This window comes from Amblyomma mixtum, chromosome 4 (assembly GCF_055824585.1).
Source record: "Amblyomma mixtum isolate Tamu chromosome 4, ASM5582458v1, whole genome shotgun sequence".
In the NCBI taxonomy this organism is placed as follows: Eukaryota; Metazoa; Arthropoda; class Arachnida; order Ixodida; family Ixodidae; genus Amblyomma; species Amblyomma mixtum.
This window is the reverse complement of record NC_143015.1, coordinates 16,518,343-16,544,907: the sequence shown is the minus strand read 5'-3', so window position 1 is coordinate 16,544,907 and position 26,565 is coordinate 16,518,343. Positions and strand designations below refer to the sequence as shown.

General features: G+C 46.1%; 2 protein-coding genes across 3 annotated transcripts in view; one reads left to right on the top strand and one right to left on the bottom strand.

Moving 5' to 3' along the window:
- The window catches only part of Ccz1 (vacuolar fusion protein CCZ1), a 40,382-nt gene extending 25,508 nt beyond the window's left edge, over positions 1–14,874 (bottom strand). The window contains exons 1-5 of the mRNA XM_089586223.1: positions 14,647–14,874; positions 10,715–10,812; positions 5,959–6,052; positions 4,116–4,238; positions 1,567–1,641 (exon numbers count right to left, since the gene is read on the bottom strand). Coding sequence (XP_089442349.1) covers positions 1,567–1,641; positions 4,116–4,238; positions 5,959–6,052; positions 10,715–10,812; positions 14,647–14,721 — 465 coding nt within the window. The 5' untranslated portion in view covers positions 14,722–14,874. The remainder of the gene's footprint in view (positions 1–1,566; positions 1,642–4,115; positions 4,239–5,958; positions 6,053–10,714; positions 10,813–14,646) is intronic.
- Positions 14,875–15,760: 886 nt separating this feature from the next.
- LOC149345769 (phosphoribosyl pyrophosphate synthase-associated protein 2) overlaps positions 15,761–26,565 on the top strand; it is a 46,060-nt gene continuing 35,255 nt past the window's right edge. For both annotated transcript variants that reach the window (XM_089586226.1, XM_089586225.1), the window contains exons 1-2: positions 15,761–16,002; positions 20,545–20,597. In XM_089586226.1, the coding sequence (XP_089442352.1) occupies positions 15,923–16,002; positions 20,545–20,597 (133 nt within the window). In that variant the 5' untranslated portion in view covers positions 15,761–15,922. The remainder of the gene's footprint in view (positions 16,003–20,544; positions 20,598–26,565) is intronic.

The window sequence follows — 26,565 nt, the reverse complement described above, 5'->3', positions numbered from 1 at the left end:
TCTTATTTACGAACTTTTTCAATAACAGCCTGCATACATGGCAGGTGCGTCTTATACAAGGGTGCGTCTTATACACCGGAAAATACGGTAATCGTACGCCTGTTAAGAAGGGGAAAGCATGCTTTTTTAGTAGACACCTTGGACACACCGGGTGTGTTCAGATGAGAATCTTTGTAATGAAGGGACAGATTGTCATCTGAACAAACCCGGTGTGTCCAAGGTGTCTAATAAAAAAGCATGCTTTAATCTTCTTAAAAGGGCTAAGATTAAGTTTACACATCAAGATCACATTCACAAGAACAGTGACACGTGCGTTAGCACACCTTCTGTGACCATCCATGAGTGTGAAATTTCGTATCTGGATTCGTAGCTTCCTTTTGTGTGCTTTTTTCGTGGGAAGCGCCCCCGTTGTCCTGTGAGAGTATATTAACCTGTGTGTTTTTTCAAATAAACTTGCAGTTGTTAGTAGCGCTTGTCCCTGTCCTTCCTTCTCTGTCTTTCTTCCTCGTCGCAGCGCTGATGAACTTGTGAAGATGTACCAACTAGCTCAGATCACGGTTTTGCTAAAGACTTCTACATTTCCTCATTTTTTCCAAAGCAGATGAGGTGTCAATCGTAGATGTCCTCTCTTTTCATTCTGATGACTTCACCAACAGTACTGATGACATGCATATTCTTTCAAACTGTTTTAAACAAACTGCGAACAGCTGTATGCGTTTTGAGCCCAACATTGTCAGGAAACCAAAAAGTAAGAACCCGTGCAGTTCCAGGGAGACATTAAAATTACGGAGGCGGCTAAAAAGGCTTAAAAAGAGGAAGGCTTGCTCCAATGCATTTATAATCTCAGATTTGTCCTCTAAAATTAAGAATCAAGTAGCCATACACAAAAAAAAAATGCTACTATGCGGTATTCCTACTCAACTTTATTACGGCACCACCAGAAAAATTTTGGCAGGCTATTTCACCTAAACGCTTAGACTGCGATACCTTCGTAATGGACAGGGAAGAGGTAATTCATTCTGAAATAATGGTTTATGGTTTATGGGGTTTAACGTCCCAAAGCGACTAAGGTTATGAGAGACGCCGTAGTGGAGGGCTCCGGAAATTTCGACCACCTGGGGTTCTTTAACATGCACTGACATCGCACAGTACACGGGCCTCGAATTTCTCCTCCAAAGAAATTCAGCCGCCGCGGCCGGGATTGAACCCGCGTCTTTCGGGCCAGCAGCCGAGCGCCATAGCCACTGAGCCACCGCGGCGGCATTTCTGAAATAATATCCCATGCTCTGTTTTCACTAAAGATGATGGTGCACTACCCTATTCTGATGTCTCCTTGCCATGTATGCAGGACCTCCCAATTTCAGAACAAGGTATTTTCAACGTGCTATTAAAACTGAACGTAAAAAAAGTCCCTGGGGCCCAACAACATCCTCTTCCTGCCACTCCTGTGCAGAATCCCCATGTTGCCCCAATCACTCTGGTGGAAAGGGAAACTGAAAGCAGAAACTCATAATGGGGCACACCCCGTGTCCAAACGGCAACTGCACTAGAATCGCTGAAACTCACCCAGTCCAGAAAGTCTTTTAACACGCTCCTTTTGGACGGGTCAGCGAGGACCTCCGATATGGAGCCTCCAAACATCTGGGGAAGGGAAAATATTGAGCACGACAGACACGAAATACCAGACAGACACTGTGCACACTGCACCGTGAAATGCAATGAGCTGCTGGGCTTTTCAGTATTAGAATTTATGCTTCAGTGCACAGAATATGGAGACAAGGAACACGCACACACAGGAACGGCACCTGTCTGTTTATTCTTTCAGAGCCTGTAGGAACTAGCCTTGCCAAGGGGTTCCCTCAGAGCACACAGCCAAGCAGTAGGGATGAATGCAACAGGCTGCTACAAACCATCATCAATGATGATGGTTTGCATTGACTACGCCCACTGCTGGGCAAAGTCCTCTCCCATGTCTCTCTCCACTTAACCCTACCGCATTCCCGCAACCTTCTCAATCTCGTCCGCCCACCTAACTTTCTGCCACCCCCTGCTACGCTTGCCACTGCAGGACGAGGAATGCCTCTCCCATATCGCTCCCATTAACCTTGCCCTATGCCAGCTGCACTTATCCAAGGAGAGGGCTGAGTCGGCCTGGTTGGTCCACGTTGAATGGTGCGACGAAACAGCGCTGTTTCGTTGCACCCACCAGCTTATCCCCACACACTTATTAACCTCACCCACACGCCTGGCTCTCTGGCACAACCTCATGTGCTTGCCCCTTCTTGGAATCCACTCTGTTACCCTTAGGAGCCAGCAATTATCTTGCCTTCGCACTACACGCCCTGCCCAAGCCCATTTCTTCCTCTTGATTTTACCTCATTCCAAGTTTCCCCTAGACCATTTTTTAGGCTACACGCCTTGTGTAGAGCAAGCTCCACAATTTCCTTATAGTACTGTTTACCTTGCACCTACTTTTTAGCTTTCATAGTTCTGCCAGTTCTGTTCTATCAATGGAGTTCCAGGCTTCTCTGCTTTGGCATTTCTTAACCAGACCTTTGTTTTTTTCAAAAGCTAGAAAGTACCTGTCTAGCTTCCCCACCCCTTTGTTCTGTTATGTGTTCCATAGTTATATTCGTAAAATTATTGGTTTGTGGTTTGTGGGGGTCTAACGTCCCAAAGCGACTAAGGCTATGAGGGATGCTGTAGTGAAGAGCTCCGGAATGAAAAAAGCACAAGGAAAAAACGTGCAGCCAGCAGATGAAAATAAACGAAAGATGGTGTCACATCGTAGTGCCATAAAAGTGTGTTTGGAGCAGTTTGTTCCCACGAACACAAACAGATTAAGAAAAACCCTGCAGTAAAAAACACCTTATGACAACCTTTTTTCATTTTTCTCCCAGCACCATCACTAACATTCGCAGAGAACTACCATCTCAGCTGCACGGGAAAAAAAAAATATGACTGACAGTTTAGTGTGTTTAGGCCAAATGCGAACTAGGTATCATCATCATCATCATTTATTTACCCTTAAGGGCCCTTGGCATAGGGCATTACAAAAGAGAGGGGGGGGGGGGGGGGCAGTCGTTACATAATATAGTGGTCGGTAACACCAACAAGAAGTACGAAGTGCAGGGTTCATGGTCAACATTAACATTATCAACATTATCAAAAGTATTAACACAAGAAAGACACAGCAGCTCAAGAACAACTCGGAGAGAGATAAGAAACACACATGCACACACTCAAAAACACAACAAAATAACTCAGCCCGTGAAATGGACTGCTAATAACTGCCTGAATTTATTGGACAGAGACACCGTATATCGCTGGCGTTAACTATTTTCGTCCAACCCAAGAGCTCTTTTTTCAAATCTTATGTACTTCCTGTATTCCAGTCGTTTGATTACAGACTGATAACAACTTAGAAATCTTACATTAGATATAATGAGAGTGCTATCATCTTACTTGCCGACTTAAGAGAAAATGTTGGAAATAGACAAAACACGACGTAAAGAAAAATATCTCGTTCCAGTACCCCGCACCTACTCATTTATACAGTCACTACGCTACACAGTACCGAAATTGTTGAACAGGTTGCATACTGTCGGATTTGATCCAGCTTGTGTGCCAAACAGCAAAATCAGCCTCCTCTGCACGAAACAGTTGTACTGAACTAGAAACTGTTTTCTTTTGTACTCAACTTCTTATTGCTTCTTTGGGTACTATTGTTTTATGCTTTAGCCAAGTATAGACGGATTAAGTCTACGAACATGTATAGAAGTTGAAACTATTTTCTTTTGTATTTCAACTCCTCATTGCCTCTTTAGGTACTATTTGTTTTTATGTTTTAGCCATGTACAGACGGATTTAGTCTACGAACATGCAAACTGATTTTTCATCTCCTATATGCTGCTGTGGCAACAATGCAAGGGGGCCAGGACCCCGTCCAGCTGTTTCCACAGCTTTTTTAGACTTGGCCCCTCCTTTTCTTGTTGAGAGGAAATAAAGTAGAACTTGAACTCTGAGATTGGGGGGGGGGGTCCCTCAGTGCCAGTGCAATAACAAGCGTGAGAGTGCAGGAGGTGCAAAAAAGAAGGGGGGAGGGGGATGCCCACCTGGAACATCCTGTGGACCCCCCGCAGGAGCGCCTGGTACACGTGGTCCTGGATGTCGTCCGACAGGTGCTCCACGTACAGCTGGTTGTTGCGCGTCTTCTGCTGCGTGGGCAGCCCTATCGTCTGCACACAGACAGCAGGGAACCTTCCATTGTAAGTGATGCAAAACTACCGATAGTACTATCGATACTATCGATAGTTGAGTCACTATTGATAGTCTCTTTTACCATCGATAGTGCTACGGACGCTGGGAGGACGACGAAGTGGTTTGTAACGAAGACGACGCTGAGGTGCGCGCTTGTGTGCTGAGAGACTACTCCAAGCCATCAGATCCTTGCGTAGCAGATTACCTCTGCTGTTTCTACTGCTGCTTCTAGCCGCCACGTATCAATAGTACTATCAATAGCGCGCTATCGATAGACTGTCGATAGACTATCGATACTACTATCGACAGACTATCGATACTACTATCGATACTACTATTGATAGTCTATCGATAGCAGCACTACTGACAGTTTTTTTACACTATCGATAGTGGTCTTCTCTAATCCCACCCTACATTTACACGAAGCAAGGTTATGCACAAGATTCACATTCATGTCGTTATTTTCTATGTTTTTGGCATGCTCCCATAGCCGGTCATTAATACAACAGCCAGTTTGGCCATGCCAAAAACATATAAAATAACGGCACGAATGTGAATCTTGTGTGGCACCTTGCTTCGTGTAAAAGTAGGGCGGGATTAGAGAAGACCACGATTCTTGGCAAGAGCGGCAATGATAAGGCAAGGCTCGTTCTAGAATCTTATTATATCAGAAAGCTGCCCGAACGTTGTGTCAGTGACACGTCTGTACACATATACTCAGCTGAATGTGCTTTTTTAGATTAGTTTTTTGATTAACTTGTTGCTTGACGGATGTGCATTATCTGTACCCCTCTACGCGCATGCTCTCCATTCCCTTCCTATATATCCCCTGTACTTCAGCATGAATAAACAGTTGGTAGTTAGCGCTCGTGAACGTCTCTGTGTCCCTTACTTCGTCCCTTGTCCGTTTTTTTGCGCTGAATTCTATATAACTCTAGATGAAAATTTTACCGAAGTGTCGCTGATGCAATCAGAGGCTAACTTCTTAATCTTAAATGCTTCCAATATCTCCCGCTCTATCTGCGTTTTTCCATAACAAAGCTAATCTACCAAAGCATTGTAACAAGTGTCAGAACTGCACTACCTTGTTCAATAAGGTGAGAGTCATCGGCCGGGGAAAAACGCAGATAGAGCGGGAGATGTTGGAAGTATTTAAGATTAAGAAGTTAGGCTGTGATTGTGTCAGCGACACTTTGGTAAAATTTTCATCTAGAGAGTTTCAGCATATGAGTGGGACTTTGTTTCCACGTGCAAGAACACTTCATCAAACGATAACTTGAATTTTATCTTTTTCCTACGTAGGCATGAGTCTGCTTATACGCATGTGCGCCCTGCTCTGCTCGAGACTGTCAGGAAATAAAATATCCAGTTGTGTTGCCGCACTGTCCATGTGCACTTCTTCGCCGTGTGAAAGCATCCTGTTTTTGCTGGTTCTTCTACTTCTTTGTAACATGCACCAACTGGCCCAACAAGCCATGCTTCTTCAAGAGCTAATGCAAGCTGCAGGATTTCATCTCATCATCAAAAACGCAAAGAAACGAAAGGAGTAAACAGTGCTACAAGAGTGCCGTTTCCTTGACAAGTTAAGTACGCTCTGCTTCATTGCCCCCACACAGAGGGTGGGCCTTGCCTTCTCTAGACTGCCACAAGCAGCCTTGCTGGTCTCAGTGGGAGTGAACGCAGGTGAGAGTCACGCACCATGACCATCCAGAAGTTGTCCTCGGGCTGGAGGAAAAACTGCCGCGTCTTCTGGGTGTGCAGCACTTCACAGGGCTTGGAAGGGGAGAAGGTCCTGGCACACCACACATGCGGGAGCACGGCAGTTACTTGCTTGTACGCTTACTACATGCTGCAGACCACTGGGTCCAAGCATTAGAATACACAAAAACAATAACGAACAAACAAGGAACAATTACAAATTTACACAATCTACAGTCATACAATGCAGCAGTCTATAACCCATGCAATCAAAATAATGCATATGGCAGGCTCTCTCAGATCATGAATGGCAGTTTACCAATATCCCTGAGGAGAGAAGTATACAACAGCTGTATCCTACCGGTATTCACCTATGGGGCAGAAACGTGGAGGCTAACAAAGAGGGTTCAGCTTAAGTTAAGAACAACGCAGCCAGCTATGGAAAGGAAAATGACAGGTGTAATGTTAAGAGATCGGAAGAGGGCAGAGTGGGTGAGAGAACAAACGTGGGTTAATGACATCCTAGTCGAAATCAAGAGGAAGAAATAGGCTTTGTCAAGAGGGCATGTGATGCGAAGGCAAGATAACCGCTGGTCCTTAAAGGTAACAGAGTGTATTCCAGGAGAAGGCAAGCGTAGCAGGGGGTGGCAGAAAATTAGGTGAGTGGATGAGATTCAAGGGAGCCTGAAATGATTTAGGTGGGCATATTCTAGTGCAACAAATCTGTAGAGGAGGTCTTTGTGGGTATTGAGTCAAATTTGAAAGCACTGCATGAACCCTGTAATTTAGAAATAATTTTTAAAAATCGCTGCTCGCAGTAGCTCGCAACCGATTAGCGCGACACACAAGTCATTCCTAAATTCTAGGGTTCATGCAGTGCTTTCCAATTTGACTCAAATACCCACAAAGACCTCCTCTACAGATCTGTTGCACTAGAATATGCCCATCTAAATCATTTCAGGGTCCCTTTAAGAAGTATACGGGGATACAGTGGCCACGGCTGGCAAGGCACAGGGTTAATTGGAGAGACATGGGAGAGGCCTGTGCCCTGCAGTGGGCGTAGTCAGGCTGATGATGATGATGACAACAGTGCGTTTGCCAGTTCAATTTCATTTTTACTTTTGTTGACTGTCATTCTCATTGTTTTTCAGCCACTTTAATCTAATCATAGTGGCATACTGGCCATACTAAGTGCCTTAAGTTTACCAGCAGTATTAGTTAATAAAAACTGTTAGGTGATTGTTAGTGGATCATTTGAATGCGTTAGCAGCCAAACATTCGCTACATCCAAGGATGACACATTAAAAGTCTGTCGTATCCGAGGTGGTACACTTAGGTTCATTACATCCAAGATCAACACACTGAGTTCATTACATCCGAAGCCCAGACACGAAAGCTTGTTAAATCTGAGGTTAACGCGCAAAAGCTAAACATACCCAAGGTGGCATACTAAGGTTTGCTATACCTGAGGTAGTATACTAAGCTCGTTCGTAGGTTGCCACTTGCCACTGGTTACGGACAGGCGGCGGTCACCATCTCTGATGCATTAAAATAATAGTATTTCAAATCTTCTCGAATTTTCTAGCTTCATATTGTTTTCTGCTGACAGCAGAGTGGCTAAAAAGCAGAAGCCTGTTCGAGGCCTTTGGCAGCCATGGATTCAGAAAGCTCATCGGCCTCACATTCTTAGACAGGCAGTGCTGATGGACAAGAATGATAGATGCCAACCAACTCGCCCAGAAACATACCTTGCTCATCTACCTACTAAAGAGATGTAAAGGAAACAACTTCAATCATAGTGGCATACTGGCCACACTAAGTGCCAGTTCAAGACCTCCCTTCTGGAGTAATTTGTAAACTGCACATGGCTATGCTTTGCTGCTGAAAGTCAGAGGCTTTTGTCTGAACCTTGGCAGTCAGAGGAATAATTTAGTACAGATTTTTGTCGACAGCTGCCAATATATGTAAATTGCTAAATTGGTTTTTGAGGAAAGGAAATGGCGCAGTATCTGTCTCACATATCTCGGTAAGGGAAGGGAGGAAGGTAGGAGTGAAAGATGAAGGGAAGAGAGAAAGAGGTGCCGAAGTGGAGGTCTCCGGAATAATCTCCACCGCCTGGGGATCTTACACATGCACTGACATCGCACAGCACACGGGCGCCTCTTGCGTTTCGCCTCCATCGAAGCGCGGCCAACATATGCCAAACCAAAAACTTGGTGTACAGCTAATTATATAGCTGCAACGATACGACATCATAAGAACCTCGGTGTAAGCTGCCATGCATGACCACACATACAGTATATGACTGCAGATACAATGCATCACCAGACGCATCTCTTGAACTCACTAGAATCTTTAGATGAGGAGATGGGGATTTCCCTTTTTCCACTTTCCCATCTGCCATCCGTGGCAGGCCACAGCTGTGGTGTGTCCTTCATGTTGTTTGCACTACACCCTCATGTCATGGATCACCGATATAGTACCCACTGGCCCAAGCTTCCACCCTAGGCAGCTGGCTATTTTGTGTACAAATCTTGCCACCTGGGTGCAGTGACATGGGCTGCCACAGCTTGAGAATCCCATCGCACAGTGAAGGTGAGCTGGGAAAGGCAGTGCAGTGCCCACAGCTCTTTATACATCCCCTGCAATGCCTAAAGGCTCACTGCAACTGAGCGCTGCTGACAGCAGGCCTGAGAGCCAGACATGGTCACTGCGACATCGGGTGCCTCTGGCCACACACAGGTGTTTTTTTTCAATGACAAAGGAAGTATTGGGCACTGATTTCACTTTAGCTAATACACGATGTCTGGTGCAGCAACCCTGAAGAATTGAGCTGTTACTGCAAACAAAGATTTTTGAACCAAACTGAAAGATTATCTCAGGAGGCTGTGGTACCAAAATGAGTGCCACCTTCTCCTCCCAACAAGAGTAGTCATCATGACATTCTCACTTCCCAAAGGCCAACACAGTAGCCGTCAGTTGTGATATTATTCAATGACATCACGGATAAAGTTGCTTCCAGACAACGTCGGGGGTTTTTCCGAACATTTTGAGTTGATGAATAGCACCACATTCTTTAGAGTTTCACATCTTTAGAGTCCCTACAAAAAAACATTTTTCAAAATACCAAGTGGAAATATTTTAAAACAGCAGAAACCAGGAAACCGAGACCGATACTGGGTTTAGGACAAACTATGACGTCACAACATGCCAACCCATGATGACACTGATACAGTCCCAAAACTTACTATGTGCACTCTGATTTGCTAACTGGCCACTGTAAGCAACAGCTTGGGTGATTATCTCTCTGCAGTTGCCAAAAACAAAAGCAAAATTTTGTCCTTCAACAAACACAGAGCGAACGTAAGCGAGCATGTCAAACTGTGATGTCACAAATGCAAGGTTGCCTGCAGAAAGTGCCCCAATTGAGGCCACGAAATGAATCACTCTTAAATTCATCAACAAGATCTCACCCAGCTGTGAAATTTGGCATAAATCATCAGAAAACTGTGGAGTACTTACCGTATTTTCCGGTGTATAAGACATGGCTTTTTTGGAAAAATCTTGCTGGTGCATCCTATACGAGGGTGTGTCTTATACGAGAATTTTTCAGTTTTTTTTTGCGAGTTCAGAAATTACTCAAGTTCATGTTCAAGCTTTTTTTCACCGAAAAAAATATCACTACCAATGATGCGGTTGTAACACGGTTAATACTTCAATACGAGGACCGTTGTGCCAACTTTTCTTAGGTCAACTTTATCATGAAACGGCGGGGATGACGACTTCCGGGATCACAAACACATGGCCGTTTCGGAGGCCCCAAGCAAAAATAATGTGAAATGCCAAAAGATGGCGACAATCACGCTTCTCGCCATTGTCAAGACAAGCCAAGACAAGTCGGCGTCCTTTTTAGTCACCCTTTGCAACTTTCTTTGCTCTGTGTACGTAGTATGTACGCAGTGCAAAGAGAATGTTTCAACTACGTTGCCTCCAGAAATCGGCGAACTTTTTGATAGCACATCCGAAGATGAAGACTTCGAAGGTTTTAAAATGTTTTTATGGACATAAGGAGAGTTCTTTCGTTTTTTTTTCTTTTTTGCTAAAACATGGGTGTATATGGCGTGAGTATTGCCTTTTTCGATCACTTAGCGTTGCTTAAGAACTTCTCACAGGTACGGTGCCTTTCATGATGGTCGCACAAGCGTGTTTAATTAGGCTTCACTAGCCTAACTGGGTAAATTGGGGTGCGTCTTACATACCAACTTTTTCAATGACAGCCTACATACATGGCGGGTGCGTCTTATACAAGGGTGCGTGTTATACACCGGAAAATACGGTACCCTGAAAGTTTAAGTAAAATATGTGGAGGTACAATAAACAATGAAGTTGCCCTTTAAGTAGGAAAAGATACTGAACTGAACTTGATGCTTGCTAACTTCATGCAAACTCATGGCCATGAACACTTTACTAGCCGAAATCAACGCATCGGACTGAACTAAGCTTGGCCACATTAGGTTGTGTGCCCCGTATTATGTGTCAACACTGAATACATGCACAACGTGCAAGAGCACAACACAGAGAGACAGAGCGGGGTCCGAAGCGTCACCTTTTAAAGAGAGGATGACCGTAGTGCCACCTCTTTGTTAGCCAGCAATGGCAACACTGCTGCTCCTGCCTACCACATTATCCTTGCTAATACTAATTAATACGGTAACATGCCCCGCAAAAGAATGGATTGACGTTCACAATCACTCACTGCGTAAAATTCACGAGTGCCTCGCAGATGCCAACATTCCGCAATTTCACGTCCTGTTCAGCATCTTCGGGGTAGTAATAAATTATCTTCTTGTGCTCCTGCAAGGAAAAAAATTTAAACATGAAATCCTCTTTCCCATAGAAAGCAAGAGCACAACGAAAACGTGAGTGTAGCACGCACAAGGAATGAGCTTCAAAAATAATGAGCACTGACATATAATATCTTTCGAGCCTTATACTACTAACTAGAAGATATCTACTGTAATAGAACTTAGCTATGACTCAGTACTTCCTGAGGTCCTCTTGTAAGTAAAGAGTCATATATAAACAAGACGGCAGTGAAACTAACTGCCTCTGCTAACACTGTTTTTCTCTCTCTCTCAAGACATACCAGAGAAACTAGAAGTTTGTCTCTTGACAAAACAAACAACTAAAAGGGCCTTTAAAGGTGCACTGAAGAGGAATCTGAACTCGTCTTTTTGGCACGGGAACTCGATCTACATGTTCCAAGCATTCTTAGAAACTGCGATGTATTGTCCTGTGTGGCCGATTTTGCTGATTAAATCGGATTAACGTCCGGCTACCGCCTTCTTTTTTTGAATTCTCTCCGTACGGTGGGCGGAGCCAACCAACGCGCGGAGTGCCTTTCAGCCAGCTCCGTGGAGGCTTTGCTTTCGCTCTGCCATCGACGGAGTAATACATAGTAATACGCGAAAGCAAATAGTCCGCGCATATTTTTATTTCTGTGGGCCTATTTGCAGCTATGTTGTCTGACTAGATCTATTTATTCACGGAAACCTAAAAAAACAAAATAAAGCGAAAGCAAAGCCTCCACGGAGCTGGCTGAAAGGCACTCCATGAGTTGGCCAACTCCGCCTACCGTTCGGGGAGAATCAAAAAAAAAAAAAGGCGGGAGCCGGATGTTAATTCGATTTAATTAGGGAAATGGGCCACACAGGGCAATAAGTCAGAGTTTCTAAGAGTGCTCAGAACGTGTGGGCCGAGTTCCCGCGGCGAAAAGATGAGTACAGATTCCTCTTCAGTGCACCTTTAACACACCCCAACGGTTTCCATTGAGCCTACCAGATGGTGCACTTTCTGCATTGCAGAGTTAAAAGCAGATGTGATACAAACACTAGACATCAACCAAACAATGGTGGGCAGATTAGCTTCAGGGGCCTAAGGAAAGACAACAAGCAAAGCTGTGCAGGGGGATATGGACTGGCTGTCCTTTCAGGCACAGGAAGCACAGAGCAAAATATTGTTTAAAGAAAGACAATGAAAGATGGAGCAGAAGAGGTGAGCAGCCAGTCTTCAGGTATTTGTACGGTGAAAACACGGACACGCAATCGAGGAAAAGGACTAGGAAGCTTATGACAGGCTATGCAGGCATCAATAGGGAAAAGGACCATATCATCATCATCATCAGCCTGACTACACCGACTGCAGGGCAAAGGCCTCTCCCATGTCTCTCCAATTAACCCTGTCCTTCGCCAGTTGCAGCCACTGTATCCCCGCAAACTTCTTAATCTCGTCCGCCCACCTAACTTTCTGCCGCCCCCTGCTACGTTTGCCTTCTCTTGGAATCCACTCCGTTACCCTTAAGGACCAGCGGTTGTCTTGCCTTCGCATTACATGCCCTGCCCAAGCCCATTCCTTCCTCTTGATTTCCACTAGATTATCATTAACCTGCAGTTGTTCCCTCACCCACTCCGCTCGCTTCCGATCTCTTAACGTTACACCCATCATTTTCCTTTCCATAGCTCGCTGCGTTGTGCTTAACTTAAGCTGAACCCTCTTTGTTAGCCTCCACGTTTCTGCCCCATAGGTGAGTACCGGTAGGATACTGCTGTTGTATACTTTTCTCTTGAGGGATAATGGTAAACTGCCACTCATGATCTGAGAGAACCTGCCATGTGCGCTCCACCCCATCCTTATCCATCTACTTATTTCCCTCCCATGATCCGGATCAGCGGTCACTACATGCCCTATACTCCGTTTCATACATAGCTGTCAACGCAGCCAAGGCTACGGCGCCTGTTCGCGCTCCTCGTCCGCATCGTAATGTAGTGCGTCAAAAGTGAAAAGAGTAAAGAACTCAAAAATAAAGTTATTATTGGTTAATATTGCAGTATAATGATAATGGTGTTTTATTTTGCAGAAAGATTGCTTTTTCTTTAATGTTCTTCAAAACAGAGTGCCTTAGTTTTCTGGGTTTTTTTCGGCTCCTCCTGTATCAGGTTTTCGCAGCTAGGCCGGCCGGCGATGTCGTCTGCTTTCGTCTTTCGGTTTCCGAGAGTGCGAAAATGGCACCGCTATCTCATACTCGCTTGTTTTCTTCGCCCACTGCGGCTTTAAAAACATCTCCTGCTCGCATATTCTCCAAGCTGAAGCCTCCGAAAATTTCGAAAGACTGCAAGCAGGTGATCGTCAACGTTTACTGTAGCGTAAGGAAGCGCTTCCCGGAGAAGACTGCGCGTGATGTTCTCGAAACTGTGGGCGAGGTGACCGGGGTGAGCCCTCGGACAGTTGCGAGGTTCAAGAAAGAAGGTCTCTCTGCTGGAATAAGATCACCTTGTGTGCCGCATGCTAAAAATTCGCTCATTGCCCGAGAAAAGCACTTCGCAATCACGTCCGTCGCCAATACAATACAGTGCCTTTTCCCTTCGAAGCAAGTAAAGAGCGCTGTGTTTTTCAAGGTAGGCATTAGAGTTTGACAGTTTCGACTTTCTACCTAATGATTATTTTAATAAAAATAAAAAAAGTGAAAAAAAAACAGCAAAAGCCGGGAGTCGAACCTTGGCATCTTGTAAAATGAACACACAGGCGCGCGCTTCGTACCACTCAGCCACGACGCGAGGTGGACGGATACGTTTTGCTTGTTTTTTGCAGAGGACTACTTTCGTACCTTTGGCAGCGTTGACAGCTATGTATGAAACGGAGTATAAGTAGACGCATTCTCATACTACTTCCAACCCTTCACTGCCAGCTGTGAACTGCTGTTTTTTTGTGAGACTGTTGAACATTACTTTGGTTTTTGCATGTTAATTTTTAGACTCACCGTTCTGCTCACCTCACTGATCATGCTTTGCAGTTCATCTCCTGAGTGACTTAGCAAGGCAATGTCATCAGCGAATCGCAGATTACTTAGGTATTCTCCATTCTCTTATCCCCAACTGTTCCCATTTCAGGCCCCAGAATACCTCCTGTAAACAGGCAGTGGAGAGATCGTGTCTCCCTGCCTGACACCCTTCCTTACTTGAATTTTATTGCTTACTTCATGCAGGACTATGGTAGCTGTGCAATCGTAACAGATATCTTCCAGTATATTCACAAAAGACTCTTCTACACCTTGATCCTGCAATGCCTGCATGACTGCTGAGGTTTCCACCAAGTCAAATGCTTTCTGATAACCCATGAAGGCTATACTATATAGTAGACAAGAAAACAATTAACCACTTTATTTCACTAGGCAAGGTAGCACTCGCCATCGCTCCGATAAAAAGGAGATGTCCATAGTTATAAGACAGTCAATGAACCAACGTGACAAAGCACTATCCTTGCTGGGCGGATGTGGACGTTTGATTCGCTCACCCATTCACAAACCTACAGCACTACAGCTCGAACAAGAGTGGAGATGCGATCGAACTGATACGCCGCGATCAATGCACCTGAAGCCAGCGAAAGTGACCTGGGGAAAGGTTGAGAACTTGACGGCACATCAGCGCGGTCCCGTCAACTTTACCTCTTCTGTTTTGCGTCTCTTCCCCCGCCGTTAAATTTAATTTCGGTTCGAAATACAAGCACAGTACGCGGCGGCCACCACCGTGGCCCTGAAGGCGATGCGTGAACAAGGGAGCAGTGTTGATATAAACACGGCGGGTGCAGGGACAAGAACGCGACACAGCGAAGGTCGTCAGCGCATGCAACTACCTCGTCCTCCCGCTTGCCGTACGTGGGGTTGTAGACGAAGAAGTTCTGGAGGTACACCTGCGTCTTGGCTGCCATGACGAGGGAGCACCTTGGGTGCAGCTATAAACGCCTTCGGGCTGTGACATTTAATCAGAGTTTAGTTCCTGATCCTCCGAGGCTCACCCTCAGCGATTACGGCACGGAAGCTGCCATGTTGGCCGCTAACAGAAACCAAGACGAGCCGAGACAAATCGCTTGTTGGGCTGTTCTGTTGTTTTGCCTGTTCCGCCCGTTCATCCGAATGTTTGATGCCTAAATATTATAAAGTACAAATGTTTTGTTGTACTTTAGCTTGTAGTATTACAAATTTAAAATATTGTTTACGCTTTGTTGTTGCTAGAGGGCGAGTGCTAACACGCTATCAACAACTAAACTAAAGATTTGTTAGTAGTGCGATTGCCGACGGCCTGCGGTGCTCTATGCCCTACGGCGATGCCAATGCATTTTGGTCACCATGATTTCGGTTAGCATTGAACTGCATACCGCATTCATTGAACTCATTGCATTGCAACTGCATTGAACTGCGATGGTCCTTATATTTCGTGAAAGGTGAAAGCGAAAGGTTAGTGAACACCTCGTATTTGGCCAGCTTAGAGCACTTGGAAATTGGAAATCGAAATTTTTCATGACGTCTGCATTTTAATTGAAAAAAAAAATGAAAAACACCTGTCTTTTTTTTTTGCAATCTCCTGTTTTGCACGCGTTAAATAAAGAGAGCAGCCTAGATGCACAGAAACGCGCACGCGGACGCGCATTCGCTTTTGAGATCCGTTTCGACAAGTTTCTTCGTCCACTCCTTCACTGCATGGTCGCGCGGCTCAGTTGCCTAACGTTATGGGGGATACTGGGAGTTATTGCGCTTTTCATTTCCTCACAACCGTCCATCTACCTTCGCCATCAGGCTGCACCAAACTGAACTGACCTAAAAAGAGAAAAATAAAGAACCGCAGCACCACTTGTGACCGTAAATAACATTCAGCATAGCATCAAGAGCCCTTACTCTCCACTAAGCTTTTTCTAGAACTCTGGTCCACTCTGCTTCAAGTTATACATCCACACATCTCTATTTCCACAGATAACAGGGCTGTTGTTGTACCGTGCTGCGAGCGGTCCACTGGAGCGCCGAGCGGTCAGCTGCGCATCGTAGTGTTCTGCGGAGTTCGTCGTGCGCTGCTTGACACCGAGTGTTTGTCGTGTGCTTCAGGGCTACCCTGCGTCGTCTACCCTCCGAATCAACATGGCACAAATGGAGCGTGCTTCCGAGATTATCCTGCTTGCCGGGAATTCTCACGTGGACTTGGCCCAGAAGATCGCCGAGTAAGTTTCTCTCCCGACCGCTGAGCAGATTTCTTTCCTCCGCCGATATTTCCTGTTGAACCCGTTCGCAATTTATTCGTGTCTCAGTCGCGCTGGAATGCCCGGACGCGGCTCCTGAGGTCCTGTCTTTGGGCCCTTCGGAAGGTCATGCGCGAGGCGATAAAAGACGCGCCGGTGTGTCTGAGAAGACGACGCTGTTGATAAGGCGCTTATCGATCGTCTGGCGGTGTTCATCCCGTCGCGCGATTTCTCGCTGACTTTCGTCTTGTCACCACCAGTTGTTCAGCCTAATTGCCCACTGTTAGAGCATTCTTTGCTTTGAAAACACTTTCGGCTTTACGAGCGATTGCGGCAAATCCTCGCGGTCTGCATTGATGCCCGTAATGCACTGGGCGAAAAAGGATTTCCGTGCTAAGCTGACAAGAAACATGGGCTATCGTAACACGAACGTTTGTTAACAGGGCTTCCCATGCAAGTTCTGTAGTGGTTCGTTTTGTGTGCGGGTTGGCGTGAGAGAGGAAGTCTGCGGAGCGTTTTACCGAGACGTTTGGAGGGACAGAGGTTTCGATTTGTTTATCTAAACAGCTGACTGCATTGCATTCGAGCGCATTGTCGTGAAAGTGCAGAACATCTTGTATTTTTGCGTGGTGCTTAGTCTGTCGGATCACGTGAAGCAACACGCATATCAAACGTACGGAATCAAACGGATGAACACAGTAACGGGTGTCGTAGTCACTGCTAGACGGTGTCTGGTGATGCACCGATCAGCAACGCGCTGTACTGTGTACAAGTTCCCTTAGTATGAGAGCACACAGCCAGTTTTGCACAAAAAACACAATTTTGTTTTCCCCACTAAAGTTGAAAGTGATTTTTATATATGTATGTATATGTATTTTACGCCAAGAGGAAAACTAGTCAGAAAATGGGAAAAGTATACTGTCACTCATAATTATGGAGTGGTCGCTAATTGAAGGCTCATACTTTGCACCCTTTCATATTGGAGATACCTTTACAAGGTGTGTTTTTGTCTGGTGTAAATACATACCACATAAAAATAAAGGGCATGTTTATGGACTTTGTTGCAGTTGACTGGATTCGAATGCTTATTTTAAATCTCAACTGAACACACAGAATTTTTGTCAACACATGCAAAAGAAGAAAGAATTCTCGGTTGACACTCGAAGTACTATATTTTTTGCAAAGTCAGGCAGCCGGAAAAACTGGACTTGCCGAGGACTGCAGTGATGCTATGAAGCGTTCTCTTCGAAACGTCAAAGGATCACCTACAGTAGTGACAGTTGAGCCTGTACATCTGTTGAGATACTCTGGTTACAGCGTATGAGCTTGAACTCCACTTCGCAGTGAAACATGAACCACCTTTGCAGGCTGAGTGTTCGTGATGAGGGGTAAAACATCTAGAAAAAAAAAATGATAAACAGGGCAAAAAGTAGGTTGGATGAATAGTCCAACCTGCTTATCATCCTGTTTTGCTTCATCCGATGTGACTCACCTTTCATAAAAATAAGCAGACCATGCTCTTCATCTCAATCGGCCATACTTTATTCACACACCTGGTACATTTTTGATTTGAAGAAAATAGCGCCAGAGCATGCAACCCACGAAAAGACAAGGACGAGACAAGGACGAGCGCTTTGTGTCTCGTCCTTGTCTTTTCGTGGGTTGCATGCTCTGGCGCTATTTTCTTCAAATCAAGTATGCACCAACTCGCCCAAGAAGAAGTGTTAATGCAACACCTGGTACACCTTGGCCTTGACTCACTCATACTCGGATCCCATTGCAGTTGCACTGTTGCATGTCCCGGATCATGAGAGGGAAATAACTAGAAGATTAAGAATGGGGTGGAGCGCATGTGGCAGGTTCTCTCAGATCATGAATGGCAGTTTACCCTTATCCCTCAAGAGAAAAGTATACAACAGCTGTATCTTACCGGTACTTACCTACGGGGCAGAAACATGGAGGCTGACAAAGAGGGTTCAGCTTAAGTTAAGGACAACACAGCGAGCTACGGAAAGAAAAATGATAGTGTTACAGTTTCGGTTTCGGGTTTGTTTTGTGGCGCCACCCAGTGTCGACGCGATAGAACTTGCGAGGCAGCAAGACAATAAAAAGGACACGGCTCTAGGAGCAGTTGCTCGTTGCGCAGTGGCGCGCGGTGCATCATCGTCTGTTTCTTGGAGCCTAGCCGTTGACGGCGACCGCCGAGCCGGTCCGCCTCTCGGCATTGTTCGGTCCACTAACTCGTTACAGATAGGTGTAACGTAAAGAGATCGGAAGAGGGCGGAGTGGGTGAGGGAACAAATGCGGAGAAATGAAATGCTAGCTGAAATCAAGAGGAAGAAGCGAGCTTGAGCAGGGCATGTAATACAAAGGCACAATAACCGCTGGTCCTTTAGGGTAACAGAGTGGATATCCCAAGGGGAGGCAAGCGAAGCAGGGGGCGGCAGAAAGTTAGGTGAGCGGATGAGATTAAGAAGTTTGCGGGGATGTAGGGTGGCCGCAACTGGTGAAGGACAGCGTTAATTCAAGAGACATGGGAGAGGCCTTTGCCCTGCAGTGAGCGTAGTAGGGCCGATGATGATGACGATGTCCTATTTGTCAGCTCAGATGGCATTGCCCTCGGTTCCACCTGGTGTATTCAAAATTACAGCCTTTTGGGGGCTGTAGGTAGTCACGTCTCCAGGATTGGTGCTACACACTTCCGCATCAATCGATGGTCTCTTGATTTTTCCTCCTGGGATCAAGATGAGATTAGTGTGGGCCATCCACGTTGCATATGGCCTCCATACATTGTCTTTGCATGGCTTGTTCACTGACACGTGTCGTTTTTGCTGCGTGCAGCTGTTCACGTTGATGCCTCCAGTACCGTGCATGCACCTCGTCGACTCTTGAGTGCCTTCCAGTAGCACTGTTTCCAAACTCGAGAGCTTGGTCAGCAACTAACTAACTCGCATGGCAGCCCATGACGGTGCCCAAAGAGAGCATATCACGCAACATTTAGCAAGAAGCCCACTTGCAACAAGTTGCTACAATCCTTACATGACCTTTCCGCGGTGGCTCAGTGGTTACGGCACACGGCTGCTGACCCGAAAGACGCGGGTTCGATCCCGGCCGTGGCGGTTGAATTTTGATGGAGGCGAAATTCTAGAGGCCCGTGTACTGTGCAATGTCAATTCATGTTAAAGAACCCCAGGTGGTCGAAATTTCCGGAGCCCTTCACTACGGTGTCCCTCATAGCCTGAGTCACTTTGGGACATTAAACCCCCGTAAACCAAACCAAACAATCCTCACATGTTTGTCGATTTTATGTGCAAAGTAAATGAACATGGTAGGACCCCCAAACCAGGTTGCACCATCGACCTCGAGAAAAAAACACGTCAAATGCGGCACAGGTGTTGTTTATTGCATTTTGCTCTCCTGCGGAATAAAGTATGTTGGCCAAACAGGCCGTTGCATAAATAAAGGTCTAAGTGAGCACACTAACAACTGTAACTTTGATCACGCATTCTGGAAAGCTGGCGACGCATTGTCATTGCTGTGAAGAATGCAAGCCTATGTTCGAAGGAACCACAATCATTTCGCATTTCAATAACAAAATAGAAACAGATCGCAGAAGCTTCTGAAGCCAAATCCGCCGGTGCTGAAAGGTGTATCAGCTGTGTCGAGGTCGTTGGCCGAGAAAGAAGTTGACTTGCTTGGGCTATTGCGAGGAGTGTGTCTTGTAGTGTGGACCTGCTTACGATTGCTGATGTCACTAGGTTCTTTCGTTTTTTTATGTGCCCGCGTCTTGTGTATAAAAGAACTGTTTCCTCCATTGAAACCAGTCATAAGTTCGTGCTCTGTGTTGTTGTCCTCATCTCGTTCTCTGAAGAGTTAGCACTTTGAACCGCCGTCTTCATGCTGTTATCACTCGCACTAGTGTCACAGATAAGCTCTAGTGGATTCTCTTTGTGGAGAGAGTGGGAGTAGTCAGGTGCTGGAACCATGCATGGTACGTGGACTGTGAGGTTAGTAATGCAAGGTCTGCGTGCGTCGTGCACAGTCACTCATTGAACCATATGAGGTGGGCACCTGGCATGACATATGGCGAGGGTGTTCATACCAATCAGCATGGCTCACCGCAGTATTATGATGCATGCGATGACTGTGCCTAACCGGGAAACGTGGCCTTAATAACTGCTCTGCTGTGAAAATATTACTGCAGATGCGTTTGTTTGCAGGACCACCATTAGTGGTAGTGTAAAAACACGGTGGCTCAGTGGTTATGGCGCTCGGCTGCTGACCCGAAAGACGAGGGTTCGCTCCTGGCCGCGGCGGCTGAATTTTGACGGAGGCGAAATTCTAGAGGCCCGTGTACTGTGCGATGTCAGTGCACGTTAAAGAACCCCAGGTGGTCGAAATTTCTGGAACCCTTCGCTACGGCGTCCCTCATAGCCTGAGTTGCTTCGGGACGTTAAACCCCAATAAACCAAACCAAAACGCATTTCACTGAGTCTCGCTTCTTCCTCCCCGTCTCTTTCCCAGCCGCCTAGGAATCCGGGTCGGAAACTGCACCGTCGTCCACTCGGCCAACCGAGGTAAGCCTTCCAACCACAGCAGGCACTGGCATGCTCTGAAGCACCAAAGTTAGGTGACCGTGGAAGCATGCTGTGTTGTAGGCATGTACCACGGCACCGTAGAGTAGTTTCTTGCCTTGAGTAGTTTCTCAGCGGTGTGAGTTGCACGGATTTGATCCCCCCAACTGTTTTCAGCAGTAGCTATGCATACCCTTGCCCGTTATATGAGAGACACCCTGTTTAAAACAGGCCTTCTCGCTGGTTGTTTTCAGGTTGCCAGCTGGAAGTATTCACAATTATGTAATCGACTCTCCTATGTTCTGTGCCTTTCTTTGGGCATATCTGTTGTTTGTGTAAGACATATGGGTACCAAATGGGACCTAAAAGGGGGCGAGACATTTAGTGCTCATAGTGAAGCCATTCACATTAAAGTGGTGTCTTTTTTTATAATTAGGGATACGTATGGGCTTTGTAGGATCGTAGGGTCCTTCATTGGTCATTCATGTGTTAAAGCTGTGTGGTAAGTGGCATGTGTAGCTGCAAGCTTCTCTAGCAGGTATACCCGTTTCCCAGTGTAGGAAAGCAAGTTGCCCAAAATCCTCTGAGTGCAGCAAGAATCCCAATCTCAGTGCTGTCTCATCTGACGGGCAGAACCACTCAGCTTCTAAATGGCCTGGCCTGGGTGGGATCTTGGGTCCTGACTTGGCCTCACCTCAGGGCGGGGGCTTACTTGGTGTCCTGTGGGGACTTAATTGGTGTCCTATGTTGACTTACTTGGTGTCCTTGGGGTCTTATGTGGTGTCCTATGGGGCCTACTTGGTGTCCTATGGGGACTTACTTGGTGTCCTATGGGGTCTTATGTGGTGTCCTATGGGGACTTACTTGGTGTCCTATGGGGATTTACTTGGTGTCCTATGGGGTCTTATGTGGTGTCCTATGGGGTCTTATGTGGTGTCCTATGGGGCCTACTTGGTGTCCTGTGGGGATTTACTTGGTGTCCTATGGGGTCTTATGTGGTGTCCTATGGGGCCTACTTGGTGTCCTATGGGGACTTACTTGGTGTCCTATGCATGGCAGGTACAGACTGGGAAGTACATGAGGAGCGGATTTGCGACATCTATTCCAGTTTCCATCTCAGCTAGCAGTCCATTGTTTTTGAAAGCCATAATGACACTGTGCTGAAGTCTACTTTAACAAAACTGCATGCTGGGCTAGTTGGTAGGACATAGTTGAAACTGTGTTCAGTGCAAAAGACAAAACACAGAGAAAGGAAACGACGCATACGAAGCACTACTACCAACAACTGACTTAGTCATGGATGCACGAAACACATTCATAGTCATTCACACACACATGCGCACATGGCTCACACTTATCTTGTTACCCGCGCTTTCTTCAGAGACATAAGATGAGCTTGAATAAGTGTGAGCCATGTAAAACTGTCAAAGGAGCCTGGAGCCGCCCGAATGTGCGCATGTGTGTGAATGACTATAAATGTGTTTCGTGCATTCATCAATAAATCAGTTGTTAGTAGCGCTCCATGTGTGTCGTTTCCTTTCTCTGTGTTCATCTTTTGCGCTGAACCAAGGTTTGAAATCTCCATAGCTTGTTCTTGGCGAGCGAGATGCATTGGGGTATGAGGTTTACTGGCTGCATGGGAGGACTGGATTAGGCCTAGTACAATTAAGCCTTATCACAGTGAAGCTGATGGTAGTAAAAGTTGAGCTTCACTGACCTTATGAAGAGTAGTGAATGAAAACATTAGAAAAAAAAAAGGAAACGGCAGAATCAGTCTGGCATGTACATGCACTTTTTAAAAACATAAAGACACTTTTGAGACAATAACGGTACAGTCATTTCGCTCAAGAAGATATGTGTATGGAAAGTATAGAGCAGTTGATGTGTACACCTTTTGTAAAGCTGAAAAAAGTCTTCCATTATACCTGACTCGCCAAGAAAGACAAAGCAGCTACAGGAGTAAGGGAAACTGTGTGCGAAATAATTGCCAGCAGAAACATGGCATAAATAGTACAAAAAGAAACAGCATCGAAAAAAACGTACAAGACGGCACACAAGTAAAACTTTTATAAAATACCGTATATTACTGATTATAAGTCGACTCCTATAAGTCGACCCCCAACTTGCGGCCCCCTTTGGGCAAGAAAAAGTTAGACTCCCAATTTAGGTCGAAGTTGCCGCACCCTGCGGTCCTAGCTCGCCCAAAAAGTTTTTCAGAAGGCCAAGTCATAAAGAAACATTTATTCGTTCACGAGACATCTCTGACTCGTCGCTTGTGAGGGCACAGTCGTGGTCATCATCTTATGAGCCACTGCTGCCGCCGGTTTGTCGATAACAAGTTGCTATCGTATTAAAACAAACCTTTGGTACATATCGCAATTAAATTCGTTTTTTTAAGCAGGTCCACTTTCGCACAGTGTCTGACGACTATTACGGAATTACGAGCACATGGGGCGTGATATTATCTGCGAATCGGTCGAAATTACTTTTGACCTCGCATATAGGCCAACTAAGACTCCGCATATACATCGACTCCGATTATAAGTCGACCTCCCAACTTTGGAAGGACATCTAAAAAAAAAAAAACGACGACTTATGTGCGGCAATGTATGGTAGTATGTGGAGAAATGTGGAATGCATGCTTACCCTCAACTGAAAGAAAACCCTCAGGGAAAGGAATCTCGGATGTCGGCAAGTGTGATGGGCAGCCTGCTGATGCATTCAGTCATTCATGTGTAGTGAAAAAGGCTTTTATCATCTCCCGTTCTGTCTTTTCTTCACCTTGTTTCATTAACTTTGTTCCGATGAATTTGGCACGCATCTGCGTCAGTACATAGTCTACCTGCGGTACACACGTACAACCTCATTCGTTCATTGGCATATACCGTATATTACTGATTATAAGTCGACTCTTATTATAAGTTGACCCCCAACTCGCGACCCCCTTTGGGCAAGAAAAAGTTAGACTCCGAATTTAGGTTGAAGTTGCCGCACCCTGCGGTCCTAGCTCGCCCAAAAAGTTTTTCAGAAGGCTGAGTCATAAAGAAACATTCATTCGTCCGCTACCGCTTTTTTCACACCCAAAACGTTTTTCAGAAGGCCGAGTCATAAACATTTATTCGTCCGCCACCACATTTTCACACGGTCGGTTGTGTGGCAGTGGAAAGGGTCCAGGGTGAGCATGCTGCGGGGCTTCAGCAGTGCCCCAGGACGCCTGCACCACACGAGACGAAACCATTCGAGGACCATTTCATCATTAAAAAATCCCTGCTCATTCACCCGCACAATGACTTTTGGCGGGAACTTTTCCTTCGTCGGGATCGTTTTCCTCTTGAGCAGAAGGAAGGGCGGTAGCTTGTGCCCGTCTGCCGTACAGCATAACATGGCTGTGAAGCGGTTGTGCGTGTTGCCCGTTGTCAGCAGGCGGACCTGGCGCTCCCCTTTTGCGGACACGGTAGCAATACGGTTTAATACGATAGCAACAAGCTGCTATCGTATTAAAACAAACCTTTGGTGCATATCTCAATTAAATTCGTTTTTTTAAGCAGATCCACTTTCGCACCGTGTCTCACAACTATTATGGAATTACGAGCGCACGGGGCGCGATATTACCCGCGACTCGGTCGAAATTACTTTTGACCCTGCATATAGGCCGACATTAAGCTCCGCATATACGTCGACTCCGATTATAAGTCGACCCCCCAACTTTGAATGGACATTTAAAAAAAAAAAAACGTCGACTTATGTGCGGCAATATACGGTAACTTGGTGGAAGAAAGGGAGGTGCTGTGGCGAGAAAGCGGCCACAGTGTGACCGGAAGTGAGCGCAGGGGCAGCACATGTGGTATTTGCCAATATTGCTGGATACACATGGCACACGTGGAGAAAGTCTTGTACCCGTGCCACGTGGACAGATTGAATGCCATTAAGTGCTTACTGCCTGAAGTTTTAATGGCATTTGTGCGGTGCCACATGCATAAATTTAATGGCATTGGCCTTACTGCCATTCGTGACCTACAGTTCGCCACAACTCATTTGCCCGTGCAGTGCGTGCTCTCGTTCCCATTCCGCACGCAGAAAAGCATGAGTAACAACTTCCTAACCAGTAGGAAATGGTCTTTCAGCCAGATGAGGCATCTATACCGCGTTTTCGATGTGAAGAGCGCCATTTTAACCAGCCTTATTGACAGGTACTCTCGACTTGTGTGCTGACATGCAAGTTTATGGCTACTTTTTCGACTTGTAAAGCAGGAACAGCCATATTTTCCGGAAAATTGTTTTTATCTTACATTTGAACATTTCCCATATATTGTGCTCATTAGCAATGTTTATATTCAGATGAAACTTTTGACTACCTTGCAAGCGTTATCGTCATCGTCACTTTCGATAATGGCATTAAATGTGGACGTGCAGCGCCAACTCCGAAAATAATGGCGTTAACAAACTTAAGGCCTTAAGCATTTACTGTCATTTCTTGTGAGCATGTGGCACGGCTATTAGACTTCGGTCAGCATTAAAGACGCTAACCTTGACTTGTGCCTGTTCTCGTTAATTAGCGACCTAATTCTGAGCAGCTAGAAACTTTCAGACGGCCTGCTGTCCAAATGTCTCCATTTAGCAGGCGACACTGTGCTCACTGCCTCGGAGCATGCACCGGAGGTGCTTTTTTGCGAATTGTTGCTTTGTGTGGAGCTGCTTCATGACATTATGCCTCTGATAGCAATCCCTGGTTGGGTAATCGGCAGTTCAGCTATTAGGCATGCGACAATGCGCAGGATAGTCTCGTGCATTTGCTTCGGTTGTGAGTGCAGATATGTGCTCTGATCCAGTCTTCTATGCTTTGTGCATTTCGTGACTGCACGAAGTTCATGATTATGCACTAATGTGGGCAAGAAGTGCCTTGTACCTGCCGGTAATAGCAGCTACGTATCCTGCGAGGAGCACTTATCTCTCTTCAGCGATCCCAAAGGCAAAGCTCTCCTGGAAGCGTCGTGGAAGGCTATTCCTCGTAGCAACCGTGCAGTCCAATCCACTGGCCATGTGTGCAGAAAGCATTTCGACAGCGATTACATCAGCAGGATGTGGTGTCATGCTGTTCTTTCATTTTACACAGTTCCAACCGTCTTTCCAAATTGTCCCAGCTACGTGTCAAAACCCTGGAAGAGGAGGAAAAGAACTGTGAGCAGTGAACCAAAGGATGGTGCCACGGTGGCTCAGTGGTTATGACGCTCGGCTGCTGACCCGGAAGACGCGGGTTCGATCCTGGCCGCCGCGGTCGAATTTCAGTGGAGGCGAAATTCTAGAGGCCATGTACTCTGTGATGTTAGTCCACATTAGAGAACCCCAAGTGGTCGAGATTTCGGGAGCCCTTCACTACGGCGTCCCTCACAGCCAGAGTCACTTTGAGACGTCAAACCCCCGTAAACCAAACCAAAGGATGCCTCTGTGAAAAGCATACTTTTGGAAAGTGAAGCCTGCCAGACTACAGCACACGAGGCACACACTCAACCCCTTGCTATCTTTTGTGCCCTGGACACTGAAAATGCTGGCTTGCCATGCCCTGGCCCTTCGTGCAGTGGTAGCCATGGTGGGCACAGATAATCGGACTTGAAGGATGTCAGTGTTTGCTGTATGCAGTTGAGGCGACAGTGCATGGAGTGTTTTTGAATGTCTTTTCCGAAATCCATGCCTTGTCCAGCTGCCGTTCATATATTGGTTGTGGAGTAGGGTTTACCTGGGAGAGCACGGGATACTTGGCTTTCATCAGATGCTAGCAAAATCAAGGGTGCCTGACCAGCCAGCAGTCTTTTCAGTGAAGGAATGCCTGGAACTGGATGAGAACATAAATTCTGAAGGAGCTGGAATGGGGAAAGGCACTTCTTTTGAAGAACTTGTATTGATTGCCAAGTTTGAGCCCTGAAAGATCTGCAAGATGCACTGCAGACTCTTGACTGTGCTGCAGGAATCGAGG